Source organism: Manis pentadactyla, chromosome 19 (genome assembly GCF_030020395.1).
Source record: "Manis pentadactyla isolate mManPen7 chromosome 19, mManPen7.hap1, whole genome shotgun sequence".
NCBI classification, from domain to species: domain Eukaryota; kingdom Metazoa; phylum Chordata; class Mammalia; order Pholidota; family Manidae; genus Manis; species Manis pentadactyla.
The window spans coordinates 11,394,896-11,419,960 of NC_080037.1; the positions used below are offsets into that span (position 1 = coordinate 11,394,896).

Genomic DNA, 25,065 nt, shown 5'->3' on the forward strand with positions numbered 1-25,065 from the left:
TTTTTTGAATCCAGACCATATGACTCCAAAGCCATGAGCTTCCACTGTATTGCTCAGTCTGGAAAAGTATCTTGTGCTTTCAAAAAAGAGAATATTTATAAAGAACTCATACAACTCAATAACAAGAAGACAAATAAGCCAATTAAAAAGTGGGCTAATGATCTGACAGACAATTGTCCAAAGATATATATCCTACAAACGGCCAGTAAGCACATGAAAAGATGCCAACATCTTTAGCCATGAAGGAAATGCAAACCAAAGCCACAATGATCAATGATCCCACCTCACCCTTATTAAAGGGGCTACAATTAAAAAGATAGACAATAACAGGTGTTGAGGATGTGCAGACCTGGGAACAGTAATGTTGAAGGTACGAATTTAAAATGGTACAGCCACTTTGGAAAAGTTTGGCAGTTTCTCAAGAAGTTAAATAGAGAATCCCATGTTACCCAGCAACTCCAATCCTTCTTAACTACCCAATATAGATGAAAAATTAAAACCTACATCTACACAAGCACTTGTTCACAATGTTCATAGCAACCTCGGTTCATAATAGCCAAAAAATGGAAATAACCCAAATGTCCATCAATTGATGGATGAATGGATAAAAAAAACATTGTAGATCCACGTAATGGAATACTATCTGGCAATATAAAAGGACTTAAGTATTGATGCTACAACGTGGATCAATCTCAAAAGCACAATGCTAAGAAGCCAGACACAAAAGGCCACCTATTGTATTATTACATTTATATAAAAAATTCAGAATAGAGAAATCTGTAGAAACAGGAAGTAAGTAGATTAGTGGCTGCCCAAGGGTGGGGAGAACAGAGGAATGATAAGTGATTGCTAATGGACACTAGGTTTCCTTTAGGGGTGATGGAAGTGTTCTAAAGTTAGATTGTGGTGGTGCTACTGTAAATATACTAAAAACCTTTGAACTGTATATTTAAAATAGGTGAGTCTTACAGTGCATAAACTATATCTCAATACGGTTTTCTTTTTTTTTTTTAACCAAGACACATTTCCAAGAATGACCGGAGTAAGCAAACATGTCTTTTGCCATTCCATTTAACAAACCACCACTCACATAAATGAAGCCACTGGGTGGGCAGGATCATGGCTTGTGCAGATTTTCAACACACTGCACAGGCCTCTGCAGCATGTTTAGGTTTTAAAGCTAATAAAAATTTTAATATTTGCAAGGGAGGGGGATGGCAGAGCATCTTTTAATGCAAAGTGCCCACAGTTCTGCACAAAGTATTCCCTGTGTGCACGGATTTAGTCAATGCTATCCCATTCCCACCCACCACCCCACCAAAAATTTCTGCAGACTCACCTGGAGCAAGCACATGATCAGCCCCAGGGGTAACTGCGCACCCTGCCACCCGAAAGTGGAAACCAGAGGTGCAGTTTCCACAACTGCTCCACAGCGTCCCTGTCCCCTCCACCCCTCGCCCGGCGACCTGGGGCCTGGCACCAACAAGCGACCCCTCCACCCCTCGCCCGGCGGCCTGGGGCCTGGAACCAACAAGCGATACCCCGCCAGTGGCGTCCAACCGCAGCGCGGACGCCGAGCCTTCGCGCCTACTCCGTGCGCGCTCCGCCTCCGAGACCCGCCGGGCGTGGGGCGGAGCCGCCCGCCGCAGCCAATCCCCGCCGGCCGATGCCAGCAGTGAGCGGGGAGCTGGGTCCTGGGAACGCCGCGCGACGCTCTCAGGAGGGTAGCTGCATGAGCGCGGGTGTGGGCGCTGCCTCTGCCTCCTCCTAGTAAGCACCCCACACACAACAAACCCAAAATTTGTAGAGGGAGTGGAGTGCTTGCACGGGGCGCGCTCGGCTCTTTCGGAAGCGGAGGGCTTTCCCTCCTGGCTGCACGTGGCACGTTCTGGGAGAGTTTGAAGGCATCGCCGTGCCCAGACAGCCTCCATGCAGATGGGGAGTTCTGTATGCAAAAGTAGGGGGCTCCAGGCTCGCGGGCGCAGCCGGTCAGCACGTGCAGCTGCTGCTACCTTCCGTGAGCGTGCACCCCCGGGCCCGCCTCTGCAGAGGGGCTGGCCCCGGCGCCCCCGGATCTGGGCGGGAGGTGGCGGGCTAGGAGGCGCCAGCCTCGGAGGGGAGGGGCGTGCCGAGGGGGTGGGCGGCCCGCCTCGGTCCACCGTCTGTAGCTGCGGCGGCGACACTCCCGCCGCCTCCGCGCCGTCCCTTCTGGTCCCTGGGAGCGTGGGCAGGGCTGTCCCGGGGCTTCCGTGGGCTCGGCCTCTCCCACTTCTGGAGGAAAAAGCAGGGGAAGCCCCCCAGCGCCCGCCGCCTCCGGAGAACTGCGGAGCCCCCCGGCCGTGCAGGCGCTGAAGACGAGCCCGGGCGGGGCCCCGGGGCGTCGTGCCCGTCGCCGTCCGTGTCCGGAGCGTCAGCCCGCGCCCGCCCGCTCGGCGCCCTGAGCCCCCCGCCCCGGACTCTAGGGGCCCCACCCTGCCGGGCGTGGGCGACGGCCGGCGGGGGACGCGCGGAGCAGCCGTCCCGGGGCCTCGCCGCGGCCGCCAGCGCCCCAGCCTCAGGGAATGCAGTGGACCCCGGCCCCTGGCGCCTCTCCGTGTCTGGCCTGGGCCTCCTCGCTCGCCTGCTCCGCGGCCACGACGCTCCTGATGGCGGCCAAGTGGTTCAAGGAGTTCCCCCTGAACCTGAAGACCGTGTCGGAGCGGGCCAAGCCCGGCGGCGGCGGCGGCGGCGGCGGCAAACTGCGCAAGAACTCGGAGGCGGGCGGCGCCGGCTCGACCCCAGGCAAGGGCCGCAAGAACTCGGCGGCCGAGCTGGGGAGCGGCAGGGCCGGCGTCGGCCACCCCAAGGACGGCCGGCTGTCCCGGGACAGCCTGCAGGGTCTGATTCAGGCCGCCGCGGGCAAGGGGCGCAAGAACTCGCGGGCCACCGAGGAGGAGCCCCACCGGGGCGCGGCCAAGAGCTCGGGCTGCAGCACCTACATCAACAGGCTCATCAAGGTGGACACGCAGGAGAAGAATGGGAAAAGCAGCTACCCGAGCAGCGACAGCAGCAGCTGCTCCTCCTCCGCGTCCTCCTCTCCTTCCTCCCTGGGCCCTGGCCTGGAGAAGGGCAGGAGCGTCAAGCAGCAAGACACGGTGAGGGTGCGGCCTCCCTCGGACCACCTACCCGCAGAGGCAAAGCCGTGGGAGGCGAGCGTAGGGACCCTGCTCGGCCTAGGGTTCTGTATACCTGAGAAGGTGACAGTGCGTTTCCCCCTCTAACATTGGGTGACTCCTAAGTGACCATTTAAAATCATTAGATTTTTTTTTTTATCTTAAAATCTTCATTCTGGGATTGGGAAACTTTACAGAAATGCATTGTCCGTTTAGCTTTGTTAGTTTAGAAGAGTAATTGAATAAGACATTACTGCTTTGTTAAATTTGACCACCTTATAAATGTAGTTTATTTTAATTTCAAAATCCAGGAGGGATTGCAAACCTAGACGTGGGTATAACTTTTATCCTGTTTGAGCATAAGGAATGTTAACGTCTAAATTGTTAAAGTATGGGTTTCAAAGCTCCAGGGAATGGGTGGCCTTACCCTGCCCCCTTTCTCTGCTGGTTTGGAAGCTCTATCATTTTTGCAGTTCCACCTAGTAAATGTGTTCTTGGAGCTAGGACCCTGTGCCCTTTCATTCATTCCATGACCGTTTGTTGAGCAGCAGCCACGTAGGATAAGGGACGCAGGGCTCCACAGGCCAGGATAGGACAAGGAAATGCCCTTAAGGAAATTACAGATCTGGAGAGAAGAAGGTGTTTCCTGCTTCTTATGCACCGGAGGTTTTCTGGGTCCTGTCCAATGTGAGACAGTTAGAAAAGGAGTGTGGCCATGTGAAGACACCCAGTCCATTCTTACAGAGATGAGGTGGGTGTTTGTTTTTAAATCCACTCTTCTTGTGTAAAGGGAAGAGAGAGGAGCTCAAACCAAGCTTTCAGACTCCAGCCCAAGTGATTACTTCCTGTCATGAGAACTTGAATTTTCTCTTGCCCAGATTTCAAACATGCTGCCCACCTGGATGGAGTCAGGAACCAGCAGAACATACCATGTGTGTCTGCCCTGGGCACTTATGTTCATCCCTCCATTCATTCTTTCCACAGATACTTACAGCATGCCTACCCCATGCCAGGCACAGGGGGAGAGCCTGCAAAGATGCCCAAGGACCCAGCTTCTCCAGATATTAGTCAGTGGTCTGTCTACCTGACTGTTTGACTAGATCCTGAATTGAGGTTCCTCGCTATGCCTCTGGGATGCAGTACACATGGCAGGCAAACAAGAAGAATGGAGTGAGGGAAGGCGTGGTGATACTAGTCCTCTGTAGTGGCTGCCTGGTTACTTTCATAGCCATCACTTCTGGATGTCTGAGGTTTCTTAAGCCATCTCCTCCAAGGCAGAGGGCTGTCTGTCATCCAGGCTGTCCCCTCCTCTGCACTTCTCACTGTTTTTTTTTGAATTTTTGTTGCCAGCTCCAGTGGTACTTCTCTGTGAACTCTTTAGAGAATGTAATCAGAGATTGTAGCAGAGCCTGGGGCTTCCTCCCTTAATTTGGATTCACTGTCCTTTGTCCTTTGGCTTTTATTCCTCTTTTTCCCTGTAGCTGGAATAAGTAGTTTATCAATATTATCCTAGCTGTTTATTCCTCTTTTTCCCTGTAGCTGGAATAAGTAGTTTATCAACTATCCTAGCTGTTTATTTGTGGGCCACACTGATAATAGGGAAAGTGCTGTGCTTTTTAAAAATGGATGTCTTTTTCCTTCCAAGTAATCCCTACAAAACTCTTCCTCCCTGAGAAGGCCCAGCAGGCTCAGGCTCCCCAAGCTCCCACCCTGTCCCCAGCTGCTGCAGAACAGGACTGCTACACAAACACCTTTCCAGGCACCTTTCTATTTTTGGAAAGAAAGATATTTTCTAACACGAATGCTAATCACAACTGTTTCTGACTGTAGCCTGTGAGAATCCGTCTGCCTGTGAGTTGTTGCAGTCAGAGCTTCCATAGTATTGTTTAGTTCTGATGTCTTCCTTAGGCTTCTAATGGTGGAGGCTGTCTGTTTAGAGCTGTGGCAGATTCCTGAGGACAAGAAGCAGGCTTGCTCTTGCTTTGATTCCCTCCTGCTGCCTAGCCAGTGCTGGTGGACATTGAGTAGTTACTGGGTGATTGACTGACATCCCCTGGCTATTATCACTCTTCTGGTTGGCATTAAAAAGACCAAAGTCATGGGGGAGGAGGTAGACCAGTTCATTTTCTCATGCTCTAAGGCCATAGACATTCTCCACTCCCCAACATCCACCCCTGCCACATTTTTACCGGCAAATCCTTTATCACTGGGAGAGCAAAAGGGAGGTGAAAAGGGCTTTGGAGATAAGCAAAAGAGGTTAGATGAATTCTTGCCAGCCAGATGTTTGTCCACCTGGGTGAATAATAACATGATCGGAACTGGTTGAAGAGTCTGACCTCTTTCCCGGTCTGTAGATTTGCAGTAGCCATTTTGATACCATTGCTCTTCTGGGGTATAATAGCCCTTAGCCACCCTTCTCGTTGCTTCTTTTAACAGGTCATCATCTTAGAAGACTATGCTGACCCTTATGATGCCAAACGGACAAAAGGTCAAAGGGATGCAGAGAGAGTAGGAGAGAATGACGGTTACATGGAACCTTATGATGCACAGCAAATGATAACAGGTTTGTAACCAGGAGCTGCTTAATTGGAACTGAAATCTCACTCACTGGGAGTGTGGTAAAATACTACCCCTTTGTGTTTGGGGAAAAGATAAAACGATTTAACCAGATCCTGCTGACTGGAAGAAACGGAAATTAGACCCAAAATTGAGGTCAAAGTCTTGACTTAATTTCCCTTATATCCAGTCTTAGAAGTTGCAGGGTCTTTAAAGTTTCCCTAAATCTGTGCACAATACCTTTGAGTTTGCAGATCTTAGAATAGGATCTTCGATTTTAAGATTGTTAATATACATTACTTGGCCACTTTTATAGCTTTGACTTCCATATTGGGAGTTATAAATCTGACCCAAAGGACTGAGAAACATTTAAAGGATTCTTTGTTGTTAACAAATGCAAACGTGGTGTGATCTCTGTTGTAGTAAATTGATTTTTCAACAGGCTCCGCAATATTGGAACAAAAAATGTAAATACAAAAGAATGATTACTAATCATTGGCGTGAGCCAAGCCATTCAAAGCAAACCTCCCAAAACCAGAGTCGACTGATAGTGTTATTTCTCAAGTCAGAGTAAACCTAACTTGTGAGCTAAGCACCCTGTCATTTTTGGTGGCAAAATTGTCCCTGTTATTCATAATTTCCCTTTACATTAGTGTAAGTGATACTTTATAGTTATTTGGATTGATTTGTGTATTTTAGAGTAAATTATTTATTCACCTTACTTCCCCCTGAACATTCTCTAATCCTTAATGAAAAATGCAGTTTCTGAGTGCCAACTCGAGGGAGCCTTGAGAGCCATGGGTTTCATGCCTGGGAAAAGAATAATTGGTCACACATTAAAGACTTGGTCTCTTCTGTTTAAAAACAGATGGAAAAGCTGTCAAGCTCAGGCCCCATAAGCATAGTCTCAGAAGAGCTGAGCAGAAGGCTGACCGTAGCACCCTGGAAGGGTCAAGACAGGCTTCAGAATGAAAATGAGCTACAACAGGAAAACATTGCTCTGTTTCCTGCTTCTGTGCTTCCAGAGATAAGGCGTGCATTTGGGGAGGGTGTACCCTGGCCAGGCTGTGACCCTGAAGGTCACTGGACTGTGACCTCTAGTGAAATCTGTGAATGAAAGGAAGTGAAAATGAACTTACTCAAAATTTAAAAAAATATCAGAGACTTGAAAGGAATAGGAGGAAAGGTTTACATAAAATTGAGGAAGAAGATACTCCAAGGAAAAATGCTTTATTTTGATTCACCTTCACCCTTTGTTTTTTATTCCTCTTTCTCCTTAGCTAGAGTAAGTAGTTTATCCATACTATCCAAGCTATGTGTTTGTGGAGCCATACTGATAATAAAGTGCTGTGCTTTTTAAAAATGAAAGTACCCTTGTTTCCCCCATATGATCCCCACAGAACTCTGTAAGCTAGGGGACCCCAGTACTATTCCCTTGTGACAAAAACAAAGAGATTCTGACTTGACTGGGCTCACAAGACTTTTTAAGAGACAGAGGAGAAATTAGAACCCAGATCTTTCAGCTCCAGATGAGGTGGTCTGCTTCCAGGTTGTCCCAGGACATGTTTGAAATGATGTATGCAAAAGTACTTTAAATGTTCCACATAAGGCCAGTCTTCCTAGTTGGACTCACAAAACAGGTTGTACTGAAAAGTCAAATTGTCCCCCAAGAAATAAATACAATATTAATAGCTGGCCTTTAATATTGAAGCAACTTATTAAGCTCCAGGCTCTGTTTTAAACAGCTTAGGTGAATAACTTCAGTTAATAATACAACATTAACGTATTGAACCAGAGAATAAATTCAGATTTTTAAAAAAATTTTAATTTTATGGCTCTTTTAAAAAAATATTATATTGGCAAATTTTAAAGTTTCTTCATTTTTAAAACATAGACCAAAAAGTACCTTCGCAATCAATGTAGAGAACGTACCTCTTACTCTACCAAAACCTAGGTTACACAGCTGGACAGAATAACAGGAAGTGAGTTTATCGGAAACTGGAAATAAAAGATTTGCTGCTGGATTGTTTGCTTTTTTTTTTTTAAACCTTTTACCTTTTTTTGTTCAGTTTGCTCCTTGTATCCTGGTTGTCAAATCCAAGTTCAGAAATGTCTTATATTTCTTTTTTTTTTAGTTTGTTTCAGCATTTCTGCAGAACAGGGAGAGTTTCCTAATGAATATGATTTAACTGTGGAGCATAGAACCTCTATTCTGTTAATACCTGTGACATAGGGATGATAGGCCTGATTTAACAATATCTTGGGTGTTATTTTCTAATATCCAACAAATACTTCTTAGGCATTTACTTACCATGTACCAGGCTCTGGGCTGGGCTCTGGGCATACAGGGAACAAGACCCACCTGACCCACGTCCTTAGGGCTCAACCTCCTAACCCAGAGGGCAAACAGACCTAACACCAATAAGAGAGAAAATATATCAGTGAAAAATGTGGTAAGTGCCGTGAAGTAGAGAATAAAAATCATCACCTGCATCAGGGAACAGAGGAAGTAACAGAAATGAAGAGGCATTTATTCCTTAGCTGTGGCCAAATAACTGTGGCCCCCAGGCTCCCTGAATCTCCCTCCCCCCAAAACTTTGCTCTTAACTTAGAGTTTATAAACTTAGGAATGAATTCTCACTTAGATTTACGCAAAGGACCGTTCATATAAAGATATAATTATGAATATAAAGCAGTATTAGTGTAAACCCTCTTTGTTGTTCTGACTTAGCAGGAACATTTTAGCTAAGTAATTAGCAGAATATTCTACCTGACTTGGCATGATGAGTTCCAGCGGCCAAATTAAAACATTGGCATTGGCAGGGTCCTCAGGAGTTTACCTAAGACAGTAAGCAAACTTGCCAAATTACCTCACTAAATCTTACAACCCTGGCAGCGGGTGTCGACGTCTCATTTTTATAGTGGAGGGAACCAAGGCTCAGAAAGATTCAATCGCTTGTCCAAATTATGCAGCGGGAGAGTGAGCTGCCGGGTCACTCAGCAACCTTTGGTTTTAGTTACTGAGTCCCAGTCGCAGGGAGTTTATAAAATTGCATTTTTCCTCCCAGTGGTTTTGGTGGTGTGTTGAAATAGCCAAATCGAAAGGGAAACCTCGTTGTTCGGGTTTCCATTAAAAAATGATCTCGTGTGGAAAAAAATATGAAGAGAAGACTTTTGATATACCTACTTTGTACTTTTCTTGTTGAACTTAATTTCAGGGTTTCTGAATTATGCCTGCTTTTGTTCAGATATTTCGATTGACTTGATAGGAAAATATTAAGGTAATTTTACATCAGAAGACTGAGCACTGGTAAAATCTGTGAGTAAAAAAGTAACAGCACTGGTGATTCTGAAAGGAAAATAGAGACTTCTGAGCCTCTAAATTTAATGTTTTGAAAACATTATAAAATGGATTGGGGGACAGATTCATTATAGAAATTGTATTTAACATTCTGTATGAAATTTGGTGGGGATAAAGTAAGGTATGATAGTGAACATGTGGGCTCTGGGGCCATTAATGAATGGCTCCCCCACTGACTTCTGCACGGCCTCAGTTAGTTCACCTGTGAAAACGGGCTAACACATCTCAGGCTACATCATGAGGCTTCACTGAGATGCTGAGTATGACTCACCGTTACCTGCATACCCAATAAGCATGGCCATTATTTAGGCACTCCAGAGAGAAAAATTCCATTTTCAAAGAGCATTCTTGACAAGTAGAGAAGAATATCAATTGCTGACTACAATTAATTTAGTAAAAGAAAGTCTTAGTCTTCCATGATTTTAAGTATAAATGGCATAATCACGTACAGCTAGAGTTGGGAATGGAGAAGGGAAATTTTTCAGGCCCGTACTATGTTTCACGCCGACCTGTTGCCCATTTGAACGGGTGCGGGTCAGCCCTCCGATTCAGCCCCTGCTGCAGGTGGGTGTTTATCTGCAGCCCGTTGGCTGCGTTCTGTTGTCTGCCGTGGTAACTGGCCTCTATCGGCAGAGCCAGGGCGTAGCTTCCTCTGGCCATTTCCTCCTTCTCAGGCTCGTTTCCTCTCGAAGCCAGCCCTGCACGTCAGGGGCTATTCTCCCTGCAGGAAGGGTCGGCTTGAGCCCCACGATTGTTTCTGTTTCTCTGGCAGCCAGGTGTTGGAATGGGCTGGAAGGTTACTCCCCTTGAAGGGCAGAGGGGCCTGTGCTCAAGCCCTTTTTTCCCTGGTTAAATATCGTTTGAAAGGTGATGATACTCAGCAGATTTCATCCAATCCCAGAACCATCCTGGGGAGGGACATTTCTCAGCCCTGTGCTTTCCAGTGTTTTTCCCAGAGCTCTGAGTGCACACCGCCCAAAATAGAAGGAATACAGGGCCTCATCTCGAAAGTGAAAACAAACATGTATAAAGAGAACTCAAGATTCTGATGACCACACATCATTTTAACACAAATTCATTGAAATTCCCTTGTGCACAGGACTCTCTCTCTCTTAAGGTTGGAATCAGTTCTTCTGTTTAGCTCATCTGAGACAGAATCCAGGTGCGGGCCTTGGGGAAGGTTTCCCCCGCCTGTGCCAGGCAGTCTAAACAGAGAGTGAAATTAGTTTTGATCAGAAACTTTAAAATTCTAAATTCATCCTTTGAATGCCTTTGTGTATTTCCTTTTGCTTGGTTCTGTAGGAACATTCTTTTAAAAAAATATATCCAGCCTTATCTTAATTGAGCCAAGAGCAGAGTATGTTTTTGTTTCTTGTGTTCCATAACTCCATCTAGAATAAGCAATGAAAAAAAGATGTAGAACTGAAGGTCCAGAGGCTCAGACGGAGGTACGGCCTTGCCATCAACTCGCACGACCTCAGACAACCCCAGGCACCTGTCCTGGCCTGGGCGCTGGGACGGTTCCAGCTCTCACACTCTGCTGGGCAGGTTTAGGTACAAGGAGGGGAGCCCCTCTCCTTGGGATGGGGCTGGCAATGGTAAGATTAGCTCTGGGGAGCAGGAGGAACTGAAATGGGGACCGTGGGGGCCCAGGGAACGCGGAAGAGCTCCTCAGGCTCAGCTTCTCATTAGAATCCCTGTGCCCCAGACCAGTTAAATTAGAACCTTTGGCAGTGCCGCCCAGAAGTCGGGTGATTCTGCTAAGCCACCACTACAGTTTAAGGGTCAGAGCCAGTTGTAGTCGGGGCCTATCAGCAGAATTACAGTAACCTAACATAAATAAACTTTGCCCTTTTGAATTCAGCGTCCTGATTTTAATTGTTTATCCCTTGAATGCTTCACTTGTCCTTTCCTTGTTATGGAAGTCTTACTGAGTCGGTGGTTCTTCTCCGTAGTTTGTCCCCAGGCCCATTTGAAGCTACCCACAGGAGTGTTGTTTTCCTTTGTTTCTGGGACCCTGTGGTCTTCCGATCCTCTTCCTGCCTTCCTGACCACGCCTTCCCAATCTTTACTGGCACCTCTTCCACCCACCCTAAACTGAAAAAATCCCAGGTTCTGCCTCTGATCCTCTCCCCTTTCCCATCCACCTCCTTTTTTCTGGCCGATTGCTTTCATTTTCACAGTACTAACCATCCGTCTGTAACTCCCTGACATGTTCCTCTGACCTTCATCTCCCTGCTGAGCTCCAGATGCATATTGTCACCTGCCTGGAGAAGGTCTGGAGCTTCGTCCCCTCTCTCTCTCCTCCCACCCATCCATCCATCCACCCAATCTTTATTTAGCATAACTGTGTGTCCTGCAAATACAAAACACGATGGTCCTGCCCTGACAGACTCCATCCAGCACATTGGAAATACAGTCATGGGAATAAGTGAAAATCGACAAGTCCACACAGTGGGAGAAGTACAAGGTGGGAGTGTGTGGACCAAGTGGTGGCAGTTGAGGGAGCATCAGAGAAGGTGGGCAGGAAAGAGGAAGAGATGCTGGGTCAGACTTCAAAGGACTGGAAGATCTCCAGGACCCTAGGGGGCATAAGACAGTATAGTGTGCAGGGAATTTCCATGTGGTTAGAGCAAAGAATTGGATTGCAGGGGACAGGCAGGGTGGTGTTCAGAGAAGAAATTGGAGAAGGATACAGCGACCTGGGCCTGGAACTGGTCCCATGCCATGCTGAGCAGTTTGCACACTGGAAATAGACAGCTGAGAGCGAATGGGGTGTTCAGTGATGAGATGTTTGCATTTAGAAAGATCCCCCTTGACTGACCAAGTGAATGGATTGAAGGCTTCCTGATGAGCATTTTGAAGAACCACAACATGCTGCTTCTGATGGTCTGTAGTACCGGCTCGGGTCGTCCAGATTGTAGCATCTCTAACTCCACCTACCAAGGCCTCTGGACCCCAAGCTGGTCAGTCCCCAGACACTGCAGCTTCCTTCCCACTGTGCCTGGCTGGCTGGTGGTCAGCTGATTTTCATCAAGTGTTTTGCGTCCATTTCGTTGTCTGAGATCAAATCATAGCTTTCTGGCTTACCTGTCCTGTACACTGGTTGGAGTTATCTCCCAATGAAACACAAATACAATTATTCTTAACCTGTTTAAAAACAGGATCTAAACTTTTTACCTTTGCTTTTAAGACTTCTACGCTTTGGTGCCTGGCCAGTCTACTTTTCCAGCTTCTACTGCCTGTCCTCTCCTGGGCTTCTGTCCTTTGAACTTATCTCTCCACTGCTCTTACGGGAACAAGCCCTTGATGGTTCCACCTCCGTATCTTCATTCATGCAGCTTCCTCTGCTGGAAATGACCTTCTCTATCAGAGTCAACTCATCTTCCGTTTGTCTTCCACTTGGAATCGATCCAAGTTTAGTAGTTGTTCGTATGGCTTCTAGAACCCAACTTCCTGCTTTTGATTCTAGGCTTTGCCACTTAATGTTTAAACAGTTTCCTTAAACTCTTTGTGCTTCAGTTTTCCTTTCTGTAATATTAGGGAAATAATAGTACCCATCTCATAGGGTGGCTGTGAAAATCACAAAGCACTCTGAATAGCACTTAACACATAGTACCCTGTGGATAATTGTTAGCTGTTGAGTTACCATTATTGTTGTTTTCCCCATAACACTTCTTTTTACTTTTATTTATCCTGCAATTATTAGCTTGTTACATATTTGTGAACATGTCTGGCTTTCCCTATATTGATATGTCCTGCAGATACCTGGGCGTATCTTCCTTCAGTGTTTGTAGCCTGATGCATCTAATAAAGTGAACACTCAGTCAGTTTTTATTAAAATACTTTGATCTCAGCTTCCTAACAAGATGTAAAAACTTTGAAGGCGAACCCTACTCAGTAGACACAGGACCAGGAATGTGGAACAGATTGCCCTGCGGCCACTTATTTTTTTGCCCACTGCAAATGGCCCGAGAGGCACACCTGTCTTCAGCTGTGGTCCCTAATCGTGTGTCTTGGTCTGACTTTGTGGCTCAGGCAACTGGAAGGAAAGAAGGTGGGCCCATTCCTTTTGCCAGTCCTTTGCAGCACAGCTGGGGAGGAAATCAGCCCTTTAGGGAACAATCTTGGTGTTTTCTGCTACCTGCAACCAGGCAGAGGGGAAGAAGTAATATGCTTAGTTACCGGGCTTCCCTGGCACTTTCCGGTCAAGGTGTTGTGGATGGTGTGTGTTTTTCAGAAATCAGACGACGCGGTTCCAAAGATCCACTGGTGAAGGCTCTTCAGCTGCTGGACAGTCCCTCTGAGCCAGGGGACAATGGCACGAAATCAGAGACGCTGGCCAAGAGACGGAGTTCCAAGGACCTCCTGGGGAAGCCTCCCCAGCTGTACGATACTCCCTACGAGCCTGCAGAAGGAGGCCCCAGGGCCGAGGCCCCAGCAGGCCCAGAGCGCAAGGCACGGCCCCCGGACGGCCACGGACGGCTGCCCGAGAGCGACGAGAGGCCTGCGGCCGAGTACGAGCAGCCTTGGGAGTGGAAAAAGGAGCAGATCGTGCGGGCGCTGTCAGGTGAGGCGCGCTCTGCAGCTGGGCGCCGCGCTGTGCCCCACGCCTCCCTGCTGGCCAGCAGCCGCCCAGGCCGGCTTTTCAGCCAGAGCCCTCCACCTTAGGTCCCTCACCTGCAAGCCTCTTTTTTCCAAGGGCCTTGATAGGGGGAAAGGGAAATTTGGCTGGGGCTGGAAGACCAGGACTGAAACTGAGCCCTTGGTACTGCATTTGGTTTTTATCCTCTGGACACCCTCACTCTCCCCTCTCTCTGCAGTGCGCAGCTATTTTGGAAATGCTCTCAGTGACTGTTGAAAAACCTGTCCGATCACTGCATTTTCCTGCCACTGCAGCTGTCCAGCTGGGAGCAGCTTCCTTAAACCTTACTCGGTTACTCAAATGCGTTAAAATCCCTGTTTTTGAAACGGCAGTACTGGATCAAATGGATTTCAGACAGAGGTGACTGGAGAGCTGGATGAAGCTAGCCTTTTTGGGTCAGAAATCCTAAAGGAATCAATTCTTCAAGTGTGACTTTTTACTATAACGTAAGAGGAAGTTGCTAAATAGGTTGTCAGTAGATATTAAAGGTAGTTCTCCCTCCTGCTTCTCCCGGGACGTCGTTTTTCTATTTAGCTGACCACATCATTTCTTTTGCCTTTGATTTTTAAATTTAGGGATGTCTTTTCCCTCCCTCCAAAGCCAGTTTGCAACTTAAAAGTGTAGTCAATATACAGCGTGAATAGAGAAGGTGATACGTTTAACAGCAATCATCTGAGTCAGCTGCGGTTTCATTTTAGTTTTGTTTTCCACAAATCTCTATTAGACGCCTGCTGTTTCCCTGTCCTGTGCTGGGTGTTGTCCTTTTATCCCTTTATCTTCTATCCACCCTGAAAGTTGTAGCATCTTTAAGGCATGATGCAGTAGTTTCTTTCTGTTTGCTAAGTTGATTTTTCTTATTGTTTTATTATTTCACAGTAAACAGTGTTCATCTGGTTCCATACCACAATACACTCTTGCAAGGATTACCTGTAACTCTGTTTAGTCTTTTACTCTACATATGCCAAAACTATAAGAGTTTTTTAAAAGCATGTGCTGAAATAAAGTGCTCTCTTCTCCTATTCTGAAATGATTTTACATTGCTGACTATCTCACAGAACAAGTGGCTGTAGGTAGGTGCTAACAGCCGCGTGGTCAAATATCAGAGACAGCAGGAGCCCAGCTACCTGCCATGGTTGAGCTCACATCAAAAGGGGGGTGAGCCGAGGCACGAGGCAGACAGGGAGTCTGCGTGGGTCCCCACGGTGGCCTCTGACATTAAACGGAGCCTTCCTTCCAGTTCAGTTTGAAGGCTCTGAGCGACCGTCCAGCAGGGAGGAGATGGTGCGGCAGCACCACCGGCAGAAGAGCTGGACCCAGAAGATCCTGAAGCCTGCGGTCCCGGAGCCCAGCGAGGGGGAGAGAGTGGACCCCGCCCTGCCCCTGGAGAAGCAGCCGTGAGTCTCCCCCACAGACCCAATAGCCCTGGCTAGGAGCTGATTGATGCCGGAGCATGCCGGCCCGTTTTACACGAGTATTTTCGTTCATGAGTGCTCATCCGGGTGCAGCCGATTGATGAAAACCCATCCTCAAAGCCCAGTGCCTTGGTGCACAATGGGAAGTGCACTGCACCCCAGGAACCTGATTTTACATTCCATTCTCCTGTTCAGAGGGAAAACTTTTAGAACACCAGCCCTGTTAGCTCCCTCTCATATGCTTGGTAGGTTTTGCAGTCCAGGATTGCCCGAATCTGTATTTTTTGTCTCTTCTGCTTGTGAAGCAGGATCTAATTCGGGCTGTTGAGCCCCTCCCAGAAACTCATGTCAAGTCGCGCTTTCTGGAGTGAGGCCCTGGCTGGATTTTTGATGCTCATGGCTCTCCCCTCACCCCACTTTTCAGGTGGTATCACGGTGCTATCACCCGTGCCGAGGCCGAGAGTCGGCTCCAGCCCTGCAAAGAAGCTGGTTACCTGGTCCGGCACAGCGAGTCGGGGACCAGCAGGTACTCCATTGCACTAAAGTGAGTATGGGGCGTTCATGGGCACGTTCCTTTCTGGAGGCGGGAGGGGATGCACGGGACAGGCTTCCCTCTCGTGGGTGGATGACCAGTCCAAAAAGATAGAATTTGAAGGTGCCTCACGGGGGCATGTATTACCAGAAAATATTATGCATTTGCCTGGACGACCGAGTAGGAAATGCTCTGATTAGTTGGAATTAGAAAATACAAAGTAGGAATTAGGTAAATACCCTAATATCTCTTATTTGTGGGTCCCATTTCTTTTATCATTGTACATTGGTCATGTTCTACCTTATGTTGCCTGATAGGAAGTAGGTCCTTGCAGCAGAGAAATAATTCCTGATGAAAAGACTAATTCCTAACAGGCTAGTCCAGTCCTTCTGTTTATTCCCTAGGGTTAGGAACTTGAAGAAATCAGATCCCTTGATTGTCAAAATGCCAGCTGCAATTTTGGGACCCGTTTATTCTGGTGAAGAAGGGAACACTGACTTGCTATTGCTCCCCCTGTCTGATTATGCCCAGAACCTTCCTTTTGGCCCGGTAGGCCTGGCGGAGCTGGTACCATGGAAATTGTCGCTGCTCTGTGCGCTCCGTGGTGCTGTATTGGAGGATCGCTGTCAAGGGCCCTAACAGCATTTCCTTCCTGAGGAAGCTGAGCCCCTGCAGCTGAAACAATCAGACTGGAGGGGAAGAGAGCTTGGGGGGGTGGGGGGGAAGTCTGAGCAATATGGCTCCAAAAACGGGATAGGCCACCAGATACACAATACCAGGAATAGCTCTGCTGTGTTCCTGAAACTGGTGCTCGTGGATTCAGTTTTTGAGCCTTCGGTGCCAGCTGTCCTCATTTGCAACCAGGAGCAGGCTTTCCAGATTGGGAGCTGGGGAGAAGGAGGAGGAGGGAACAGGTTTTTTAGTAGTATTATTATTATTATTAATGTATTCTTCAGGGAGGAAAGGAGGAACCCTTACACATGCCCCTTTTGCCATCACGAAGAAGGCAAATTTCAGCTTCACCGTGTGGTCTCATACTTGGGCTTAAGCACTGGTTGGCCAGTTTGGGGGCCAAGAGAGACTGTTTTGTTTTGTTTTTCTTTTTGGACCAGTACCTGATGACTTGTATTATATTAGGGATAAACAAGTCAAGGATGGCACACGTTTAGCGGAGGGCCTCGAGCTCCTGAATGCATGTCTGTTTGTATATAACAGTTCCGGGAATGTTGAATGGGAATCTGGCTGGGATTGTTGTCAGTGGGGAGGGAGCCCGCTGCTCACCCATTCACGTCTCCTCCTTGGTTTTTGTTTTGTTCCAGGACTAGTCAAGGATGCGTCCACATCATAGTGGCTCAGACCAAAGACAGCAAGTACACGCTGAACCAGACGAGCGCAGTCTTCGACAGCATCCCCGAAGTGGTACACTATTATTCCAGTGAGAAGCTGCCTTTCAAGGGGGCAGGACACATGGCCTTGCTCTACCCAGTGCACAGCAAGCTGCACTAAGGCTCAGCCACCAAAATCCCTGGCCAGGCCTCTCACACCTAACAGGGCATCGGCACCCAACCAGCTCCTGCAGAGACAAGGCTGAGCTGCACCATAACAATTGGTAGGAAATGGGAGTCTTCATCTTCATTCAGAAGTCAAAACATCTTTGGCCTTGAGTCCATGGCATGACTCTTGGTTACTGCCCTGGCCCTTTTCTCCTTGGCTATAAGTAGTTCTGCAGTAAGAAATCATAACTGACCAGTTGTCTCCACCCTCTGGAGTAGGGAGTTCTGGGTGAGGCGGGACCCTCAGGAAAGGTAAGTCAGGAGCCCAGGAATACTGCTTCCAAAATGTGCTATTTGTTACCTGGAATACCTGGTCTCCAAACAAACTAACAAAAATGCACTTGACTTTTACGTAGGACAACCAAAAAATATTGTGCAAACCAGAAGAGCGTGATATCAAACTCCTTGCTGGGCAGAAGGAGGAATAGGAGGAAGTTAGGGAATAGTGGGCACCTCGGAGCCTGCTGTCTTTCTCTCGCAAATGTCTTGGTCCAACTCTGGAGTCCATGACAACTCACAGCTTTAGGGTCTGGCAAAAGGATTATTTTACTGGTCAGCCTACTAAGAAAGTTTGTGTTTCCACAATCCCTGTGGACTTTAAATCATCATTTTTCAGCAAATCAGTACTATAAGCATAAATAGGAAGGAAGATACCCCTGATTTAAGAATCACCGGTATAATTAAGCATTGGCATCATTACTATAATTCTGAATCATAGAATACAATACAAAACAGAGGTTTCTGGTTTTGCAAAAATCTGAAAATTGGCAGAGCTCAGCCACAGCTGTTCTCTTATTTGATAGTTTATACAGAACCTTTGGTATCTTTAGGTCTTTGTACATTTGAGTTGTCATGGAACCATTTTTAAGGTTGGTCCCTGAAGTTAGATTTGCTTTGTATTTTTAGAGTAAATTTAAAAGATTTGCTTTGTATTTTTAGAGTAAATTAAAAATATATGCATCACTCAAGGATGTGATTGTATGAACTGGGTCTCTCATGCCAAGTTTCTCTCGTGCTGACAAAGCAGACCAGCCTGCACTGTATAAAAATACTTTAAAAGACTGAAGTTTTCTCTAACTACTACTGCTTTAAGATACTAAATTAATAATCAAGGTATTGTTATCTTTATGATTTATCATGAACTTATATTGCTAGTTTACTTACTGTGAAAAAAAAAACAGCAACATGGGAATGGCATACTGTGAGCAGACAACTCCGGTGAGTGACTCTGTAATTACAACTGAGCAGATGTTCCTGTTTTCTGGGATTTGTAATTTGGTTCTCACAACTGGTCCAGATGCAAATACGCTGACTGTCATCAGTGGAAAGCTAATTTTTGTAGCTTCTTGGAAATACACGAAAAATGTTGATTTGGTTAATTTTTAGGAGAGCATATCTTTCTAGTTATTAGTTATCATTTTACTATTATGATTAAGAGGTTAGTAAATATTTCCTTCTTTATTCAGTTAAGATTGTAGGCAAAGGATTGTGTGATCTTTGATTTTAAAAATTGGAGAGGAACTTTTTCTCATGAGATCTCAATGTATTAATAACGACTGTTCTGTTTTTTAAGTACTGATTGAATTTTTTAAGTGTGTATTGGTTTGTGTACTGTTTCTTCAGTACAAGATTTTTTCTTTTAGTTTTTAGTATCCACAGTTCCTCCACTGAACAAATATTTATTGTCTTCCATATACAAATAATTCATTGTATTAAGCTTATTTTAGATCAATATTCTAGAAATGAAGATTTATTTTTTACTTAAACTTATACTACAAAGGAAATAAAGCAGTTATCCTAATTTTAATAAATGCTAAAAAGCTTTGTAAAAGTTTTCTTTGTGCACTGAATGATTTTGGGCCCATACCCAGCAACTGTGATTGAATGTATAATGATGTAACATTTTGAAAGCAAACCTGATACACTAAGTATTTATTGAGCTTCTGTTTTGTTCTCAGCTTTGGGCTTTCTCATAGACTGTTTTTCTGTGACAGTCATGGTATTTTCTAGTTACAGTTAAAAGTGGAGATGTGGCATTTGTCTGTGGTCCAGTTCCTTCTCAATCATGCAGGAGCTTATAAAGGAATAAGAAGAAATAGAGTAATCAGTAGAAGCCTGGTTCAGCTATTATTTTCTGCCTAAGGTTGTGACACAAAGCTGACAAAAGCCAGGGAATTCACAGCTGGGGGTGGCATAAAGCACCATATGTTCTAAAAACAATTAGGCCCAGCAGGGTGTCCCTGATGGCTTCCTTGTTAAGCCTCCTGGGCCAGCTGATCTGAAGCCCTGTGACAGGTTTCCTCTCCCAGCGCTAAATGCCAGGCTTTTTGTCATTTGTCTTGATACAAGTATTTTCCTGTAGTCTTCATTCTTTTGAGTCAGTCCTGTCTCCCTTAATTTCTTCTTGACTCTGGAGAGAATAATGTCTTTAGGAAATTTGTACTCACTGGCGTAGAGCTTGCTGCATCTCTGTTCTTTCGCCTTTATTACATGTCCTTTTTGAAAACTGCCCTGCTCCTGGTTACTGGATGAGTTTATTTAGTTGTTTCATTTCAGGCCAGTAAGAACAGAGGGCAAAAAGACATTTCTATTTACTTTGCTACTGTAATTATTTCTACCAGAAGGGATTCGACCATTGGAGTTGTAAATATTTAAATAAGGAATAAAACAATGAAGAAATGTTAATAATGTGTCCAAAAGGTACATATTGATATGCTTACTCTCTATTGGGGAACAGAAGTATCCTTTTTAAGTTATCCAAAGTACTTTCTTACACATTTATAAAAAGAGCTTTATTCTTTGCTGTTTAAAGTCTTCATACTTTGCTGAATTGTTATTCACTTACTGGCCTCTGCCACAGGGTGGGGAGGCAGGAGATAATCTACAGGGACAGCCAGAAACTTTTGAGACAGATGAGAAAATTGTCCTACTTTGCTAACTGTGGTAACTATGTTAAAACTATTGTTAATGGTCATTGTTAGTAAATATTTATTCAGAAGCACGGAGCATTTGAGACATTCTTCAGTTGCTTTTTAAATAAGGATAGCCCATCTGTTCTATTAAAATGTCCTTTTTTAATCAAAGGTTATGCCTAGTTTTTCCTTCCGTGGGGTAGTGAGACCAAGAGATAAAGATTTCATTTCGTTCTCCACATCCTTTTTAATGTTTAGAATTCCTTTGCTAACTTTCAGATGTCTCTCATTTGTTCGTTGTCTCTTATTTACCATAACCAATACTATTTTGGCCTTGTGACCTCTGCAGATTCGCTCTTTATTCTCATCTCCAATTTCTGCACCCCATTAACTTGAACTTAAGCAGGGTCTGCAGTGGATCTTAATTTCTGACCCAGTAGAAAGAAAGATGGTGTGTGACTGCCATCTACTGGAAAGATAGCAAACTGCAACGGGAAAGCAAATGACACGTTTAGGGTAGGTTTTCTGAAGGATTCTGGCACAGGCCAGAGCAGGGGAAAATGATGACACAGCAGGTGCCATCTTGAAATCGGTCCTTTCCTGCGTGAAGGATGATTTGCAGCCTAGTACAACTATCATCATGAGGCTCCTGGACTATGGCTGGATCGCGTCATTTAGAATCTTAAATTGTATTTTAATGAAGACACTGGCCACAGACATTGAGACAAGGCATCTTGTTTTGTCACGTTCTTAACCATTCAGGTGTTTTGTCAGGGGGCTTTCACATTTTAAATATCAACTAATACATATTTTTAATTTTTGAAAATATTTGAAGATTGTATGTAATATAGGTGCCTATCTGTAGTGCTTTAGTAATTTATGTTATATCAGAAAGATTTTACATAATTTCTGGATGTATCGCAGTAACCAGTATAAGCTGCATGCCCTCCTGAAGATGGTTTACTCTGAAATGTAACTTTAAATAAACATTAACCCAAGAAAACCGGTGTTCATGCTTGCTTCAGTTAGTTTTGAGAATCACCTCCCTTCATAAAAAAGTACTTAGGGACTAAGAGCTATTGGAAAGAAGGTTAAACGATTCATTTCAACCATTAATGAAATGATGATTTTTTTGTTTGCTCATTTCACCTTTAGAGCCCTTCCCGTGTCTTCTTTCCCAAATGGAGCATTAACACAGTGAAGTGTGACTCTCCCGTTTGCTTGGCCGTCTTCTGGAATTGGCAGTTGCATTTGACTCCTTCCCTGACGAGGCATCAGAGTTGTGGCTTTGTTTTTTTTTGCGTTTATCATTGTTTGTTACTCATACAGATGCCTGCATCCCATCCGGGAGAGCTGATGCTTCAGTCTGTTGTGAAGCTTGAAGTCTTACTATTTTTTTTAAAACCTCTACCATGTGATTTTAATACCCAGCCGTGGCTAAAACCACCATCAGAAGTTACTCTCCAGAAATGTACAAATATATTCATTTGAGGTTCTAGAAGCTATACTGTTAGTCTTTCAGTATTAAGTTTTTAATTTCCATTGAACATTTCTATAAATTGCCACCAGGCGGTACAAGTACTTAACTGTTTTTTTCCCCATCTGTGTTTAACAGAAGAGCAAGTTTGCATTGAGACATGCTCACATTCCCCCCCCTCCAAGCAATTAGAGTAACAGTTTTCAGAGTCCAGGTTGAAAACATTTCTAAAAGCCCAGGGTTTGGGTGTTGAGCATTGGGTTCTGACCCTGTGAAAGGCTGAGGTGTAACTAAGGAGAAGAGCCCAACACCACATACCAGGTGTGCTGCTAAAAAATTTCTTTTTACACTAACTCTCCACAACTCGGTGGACCAGGTGGACCTTATTTTCAGATCAGGACACTGGTACTTGGAACAAACCAATACCTTGTCCTGGGTCAGTCACACAGTAAGTAACAGAGCCCAGACGGCAGCCCAGGTCTCATTTTAGAATGGCTCTTACTTGCTGTACCTATACTTTACTGTTGAGAGAGTAGACCTGGCCTGCAGAATCCTTCACATTTGAAAAATACAATAAAAAATCAAACTAGTCAGGATAGGAGTAATACACTAGCCAGTTGGTTTTAGTTGGCAAGTGAAAAAGTTAAAAACAAACAATAGCCAGGATGTGGAGGCAACCCAAATGCCCATGGACAAATGAATGGATAAACAAAATGTGGTAATTACACCAATGGAATATTATTCAGCCTTAAAAAAGAAGGAAAGTCCAGCACATGCTACAGCATGGATGAAACTTGCTGACATTATATGAAATAGGCCATCACAAAAAGCCAATCACATATGCTAAATGATTCCACCACTTACATGAGCTACCCAGTCAACTTCGCAGAGACAAATGGTGGTTGCCAGGGCAGGGGAAATGGGGAGTTATTCAATGGTGTTAAAATTCAACCAAGTAAATTTGAAGATCTAATTGGCTTTATTCAACAACTGATGAATTGAGCAGCATCCCATCCAGCAAGCAGAGAGAGGCGACAGAAAGGGAGAGGTTTTTAAAGGCAAGACAAGGTGTCATAAACAGAAAAAAGATGATTTCCAGTGAGGTCACCTTCCTTTGGCGGATAGAGGGGGTCCACGTGACAGATTACCTCACTGATACTGAACAGAATATTCCTAACCACACCTCTGAGGGACAAAACTGCAGTTCGTTTAAGTATTAAGGCCCGGTTTGGTGACTTGGCATAACGGAAGTGACTCTATGTTGGGCCTGTGATTTTCTTTTTAACAAGTCCTCCCTTTTGATCAAACCCAGCTCAACAGATGTGATCAAAATTTTAGGCATTAGTGCCGCCCTCAGCTACCTTCCTTTTGTGTGGCCCAAAGGTCATGACGTTTTTGCTTATTAATCCCTCTGAGAATCACAGGTTACCACTTCAGATTCACAACTTGTAAATCCATCATCTTTTCTTTTCCTGACATTCCATCTGTGGGAGATCCTTTGCTAGGTGAGAACACACTTTTTTAAAGTTTTTGAGAGAATATAACATACCAGGAGGATTAGCATGATTATTATAGGCAGAATAATTTCCAATGTTTAGAGTGAACTTTGGAGCCATGGTCCCTAAGACCCAAATTAATCAAAATCAAATCCAAGAAAGATGCCTCTGAGGGAGTCACCTTTGGAAGCCAAGTGGCTTGTTCCATGATCTTACATAACCTGAATTTCAACTTCCCAGAAGTGTTGATCCAGGGGCAGCAGGTGGCATTGGCCACAGCAGAGACACCTCCTTACTCAGCTAAAAGAGCTCAGGGATATATCAGATTTTTTAATGACAGATCCAGTGGTCTGCACGTTTACCGCCTTAGCGAATCCTGGGAGATTCGTATGAGGGCAGTATCTTTCCAGACCAATGCCCGAGTAAAAGAAAGAGAAGGAAGCACTTCATGTTCAGTTAAAAGTATAAAGTCTTGATCTGGCATCTTGAATGGAAGCAGCCTACCTCAGTGTCAGCTTCTCTTCCTCGTTAGATTCAGAGGTGTCCTGTGCTGTGCCAGACCAGATGCCAGGTGGAGCCGACTTCAGCGCCAGATGTGTATCCGACCTCACTGCCTTCTAATTCTGCAGCAGTGCCAGTCAGTGGTCAGGAGCACTTGCTAGGGTCCCTTCCCATGGGGCTCGAGAGCTGTCTTCCTCTGATCATGTTTCCAGAATCATCGGGCTCTGGACTGTGCCTAGCAGGACCCTTTGAATAGGGTTCCAGGAAGGTTGATTTCACCTGCTGATGAGAGGCTTGGAACAGAAGACTTACAGGACTGCTGATACTAGCCTGAGATGAAAAGGGACCAGGAGGAGGTTGACTCCCAATAGACACTGGTCTGCAGAATCTTACTTATCTCCAGTGGAATGTGTGTCTGTTTTCAAAAGAGGGCACTGTGAGCAGACAGCGAGGCCAGAGGCAACACCGTAGGCCAAGGGCCAGGAAGTTTGCAAAGTTTTCTTTAAGGCTTCTTTGATTTGCCCCATGGGTGCCAGCTTGATCACACCAAAATTCCTTTTCAGCGATCCCTTTTCTACAAATCTACAACTTTTTACATTTACTGATAATTCTGGAAACATCATTTTGCTTTCAGTTTTCCCATAACCAATTTTATGGGAATAACAAAATGCATTTTTCCCTAACAAAAATGCATTTTCACTCCTCATACATTCTTTTACTGGAAGTACACATCCTACTTTTCTTCCATACAGAGATGTTTCTCTCATCTATTTCTAGTGGCTTATTAGAATCCTTCACTTTTAGAAACTTTAATTTCTGGTAAAAACTAAGTAGTAAGCAATTGTAAACTGTCTCTTATACCAGCATTTTTTTAGATTGGCAAATTTATGAATACACTTCATAATTTCTAGAAACATATGCCTCTTCATAATACAACATGTTTTCCAACCAATCCAAATTTATCTTTAGTTTCTCTGTAATAAGAAGACAAAAGTAGATAAACTCAAGTTGCTTAGCAATTAATGTTTCAATATTTTGTCTTATTTGGAAATGATCTAGATATTCCATGAATTTAACTTAACTCACCACTTAACTTAGCAAAATTTTTGGATTTCCTGTTAGCAAAAAGATTTGGGAAAACTATACAGAAAGTTTACCTAAAACCTTTTAATCTTATAACTATTCACATAACTTGTTCTTAATTATGTTTATATTACCCACAAAAACTTTATTAAATATTAGCCATTTTTCTTGAAAATTTTGCAACAAGGAACATGACCTTATTCTTAATAAACCTAGGTAGAATAAAAATATCCTTAGCATTGATAACTCTAAAGGCATGTCTATTTTTATTAAACCAACAAACTTAAGCTAGCTTTTGTTTATCAAAAATTATCCTAGGTCACAGAAACTTGAAAAACATTTGCGTTCATTTCTGTTATATTTCTGAGATTTAGAAATGCTCAAT

General features: G+C 44.8%; 1 protein-coding gene across 2 annotated transcripts; it reads left to right on the forward strand.

Moving 5' to 3' along the window:
• Window positions 1–1,504: 1,504 nt before the first annotated feature.
• Window positions 1,505–21,126, forward strand: SHE (Src homology 2 domain containing E). Of its 2 annotated transcripts, none has more exons than XM_036922330.2 (6): window positions 1,505–3,236; window positions 5,589–5,715; window positions 13,310–13,639; window positions 14,952–15,108; window positions 15,551–15,670; window positions 16,978–21,126. In XM_036922330.2, exons 1-6 carry the CDS (start codon window positions 2,562–2,564, stop codon window positions 17,162–17,164), a joined length of 1,596 nt encoding a protein of 531 aa, XP_036778225.1. In that variant the 5' UTR covers window positions 1,505–2,561; the 3' UTR covers window positions 17,165–21,126. The 2 variants fall into 2 exon arrangements, with proteins under 2 accessions (XP_036778225.1, XP_036778226.1); XM_036922331.2 differs by having other exon boundaries at window positions 1,509–3,134.
• Window positions 21,127–25,065: the final 3,939 nt, after the last annotated feature.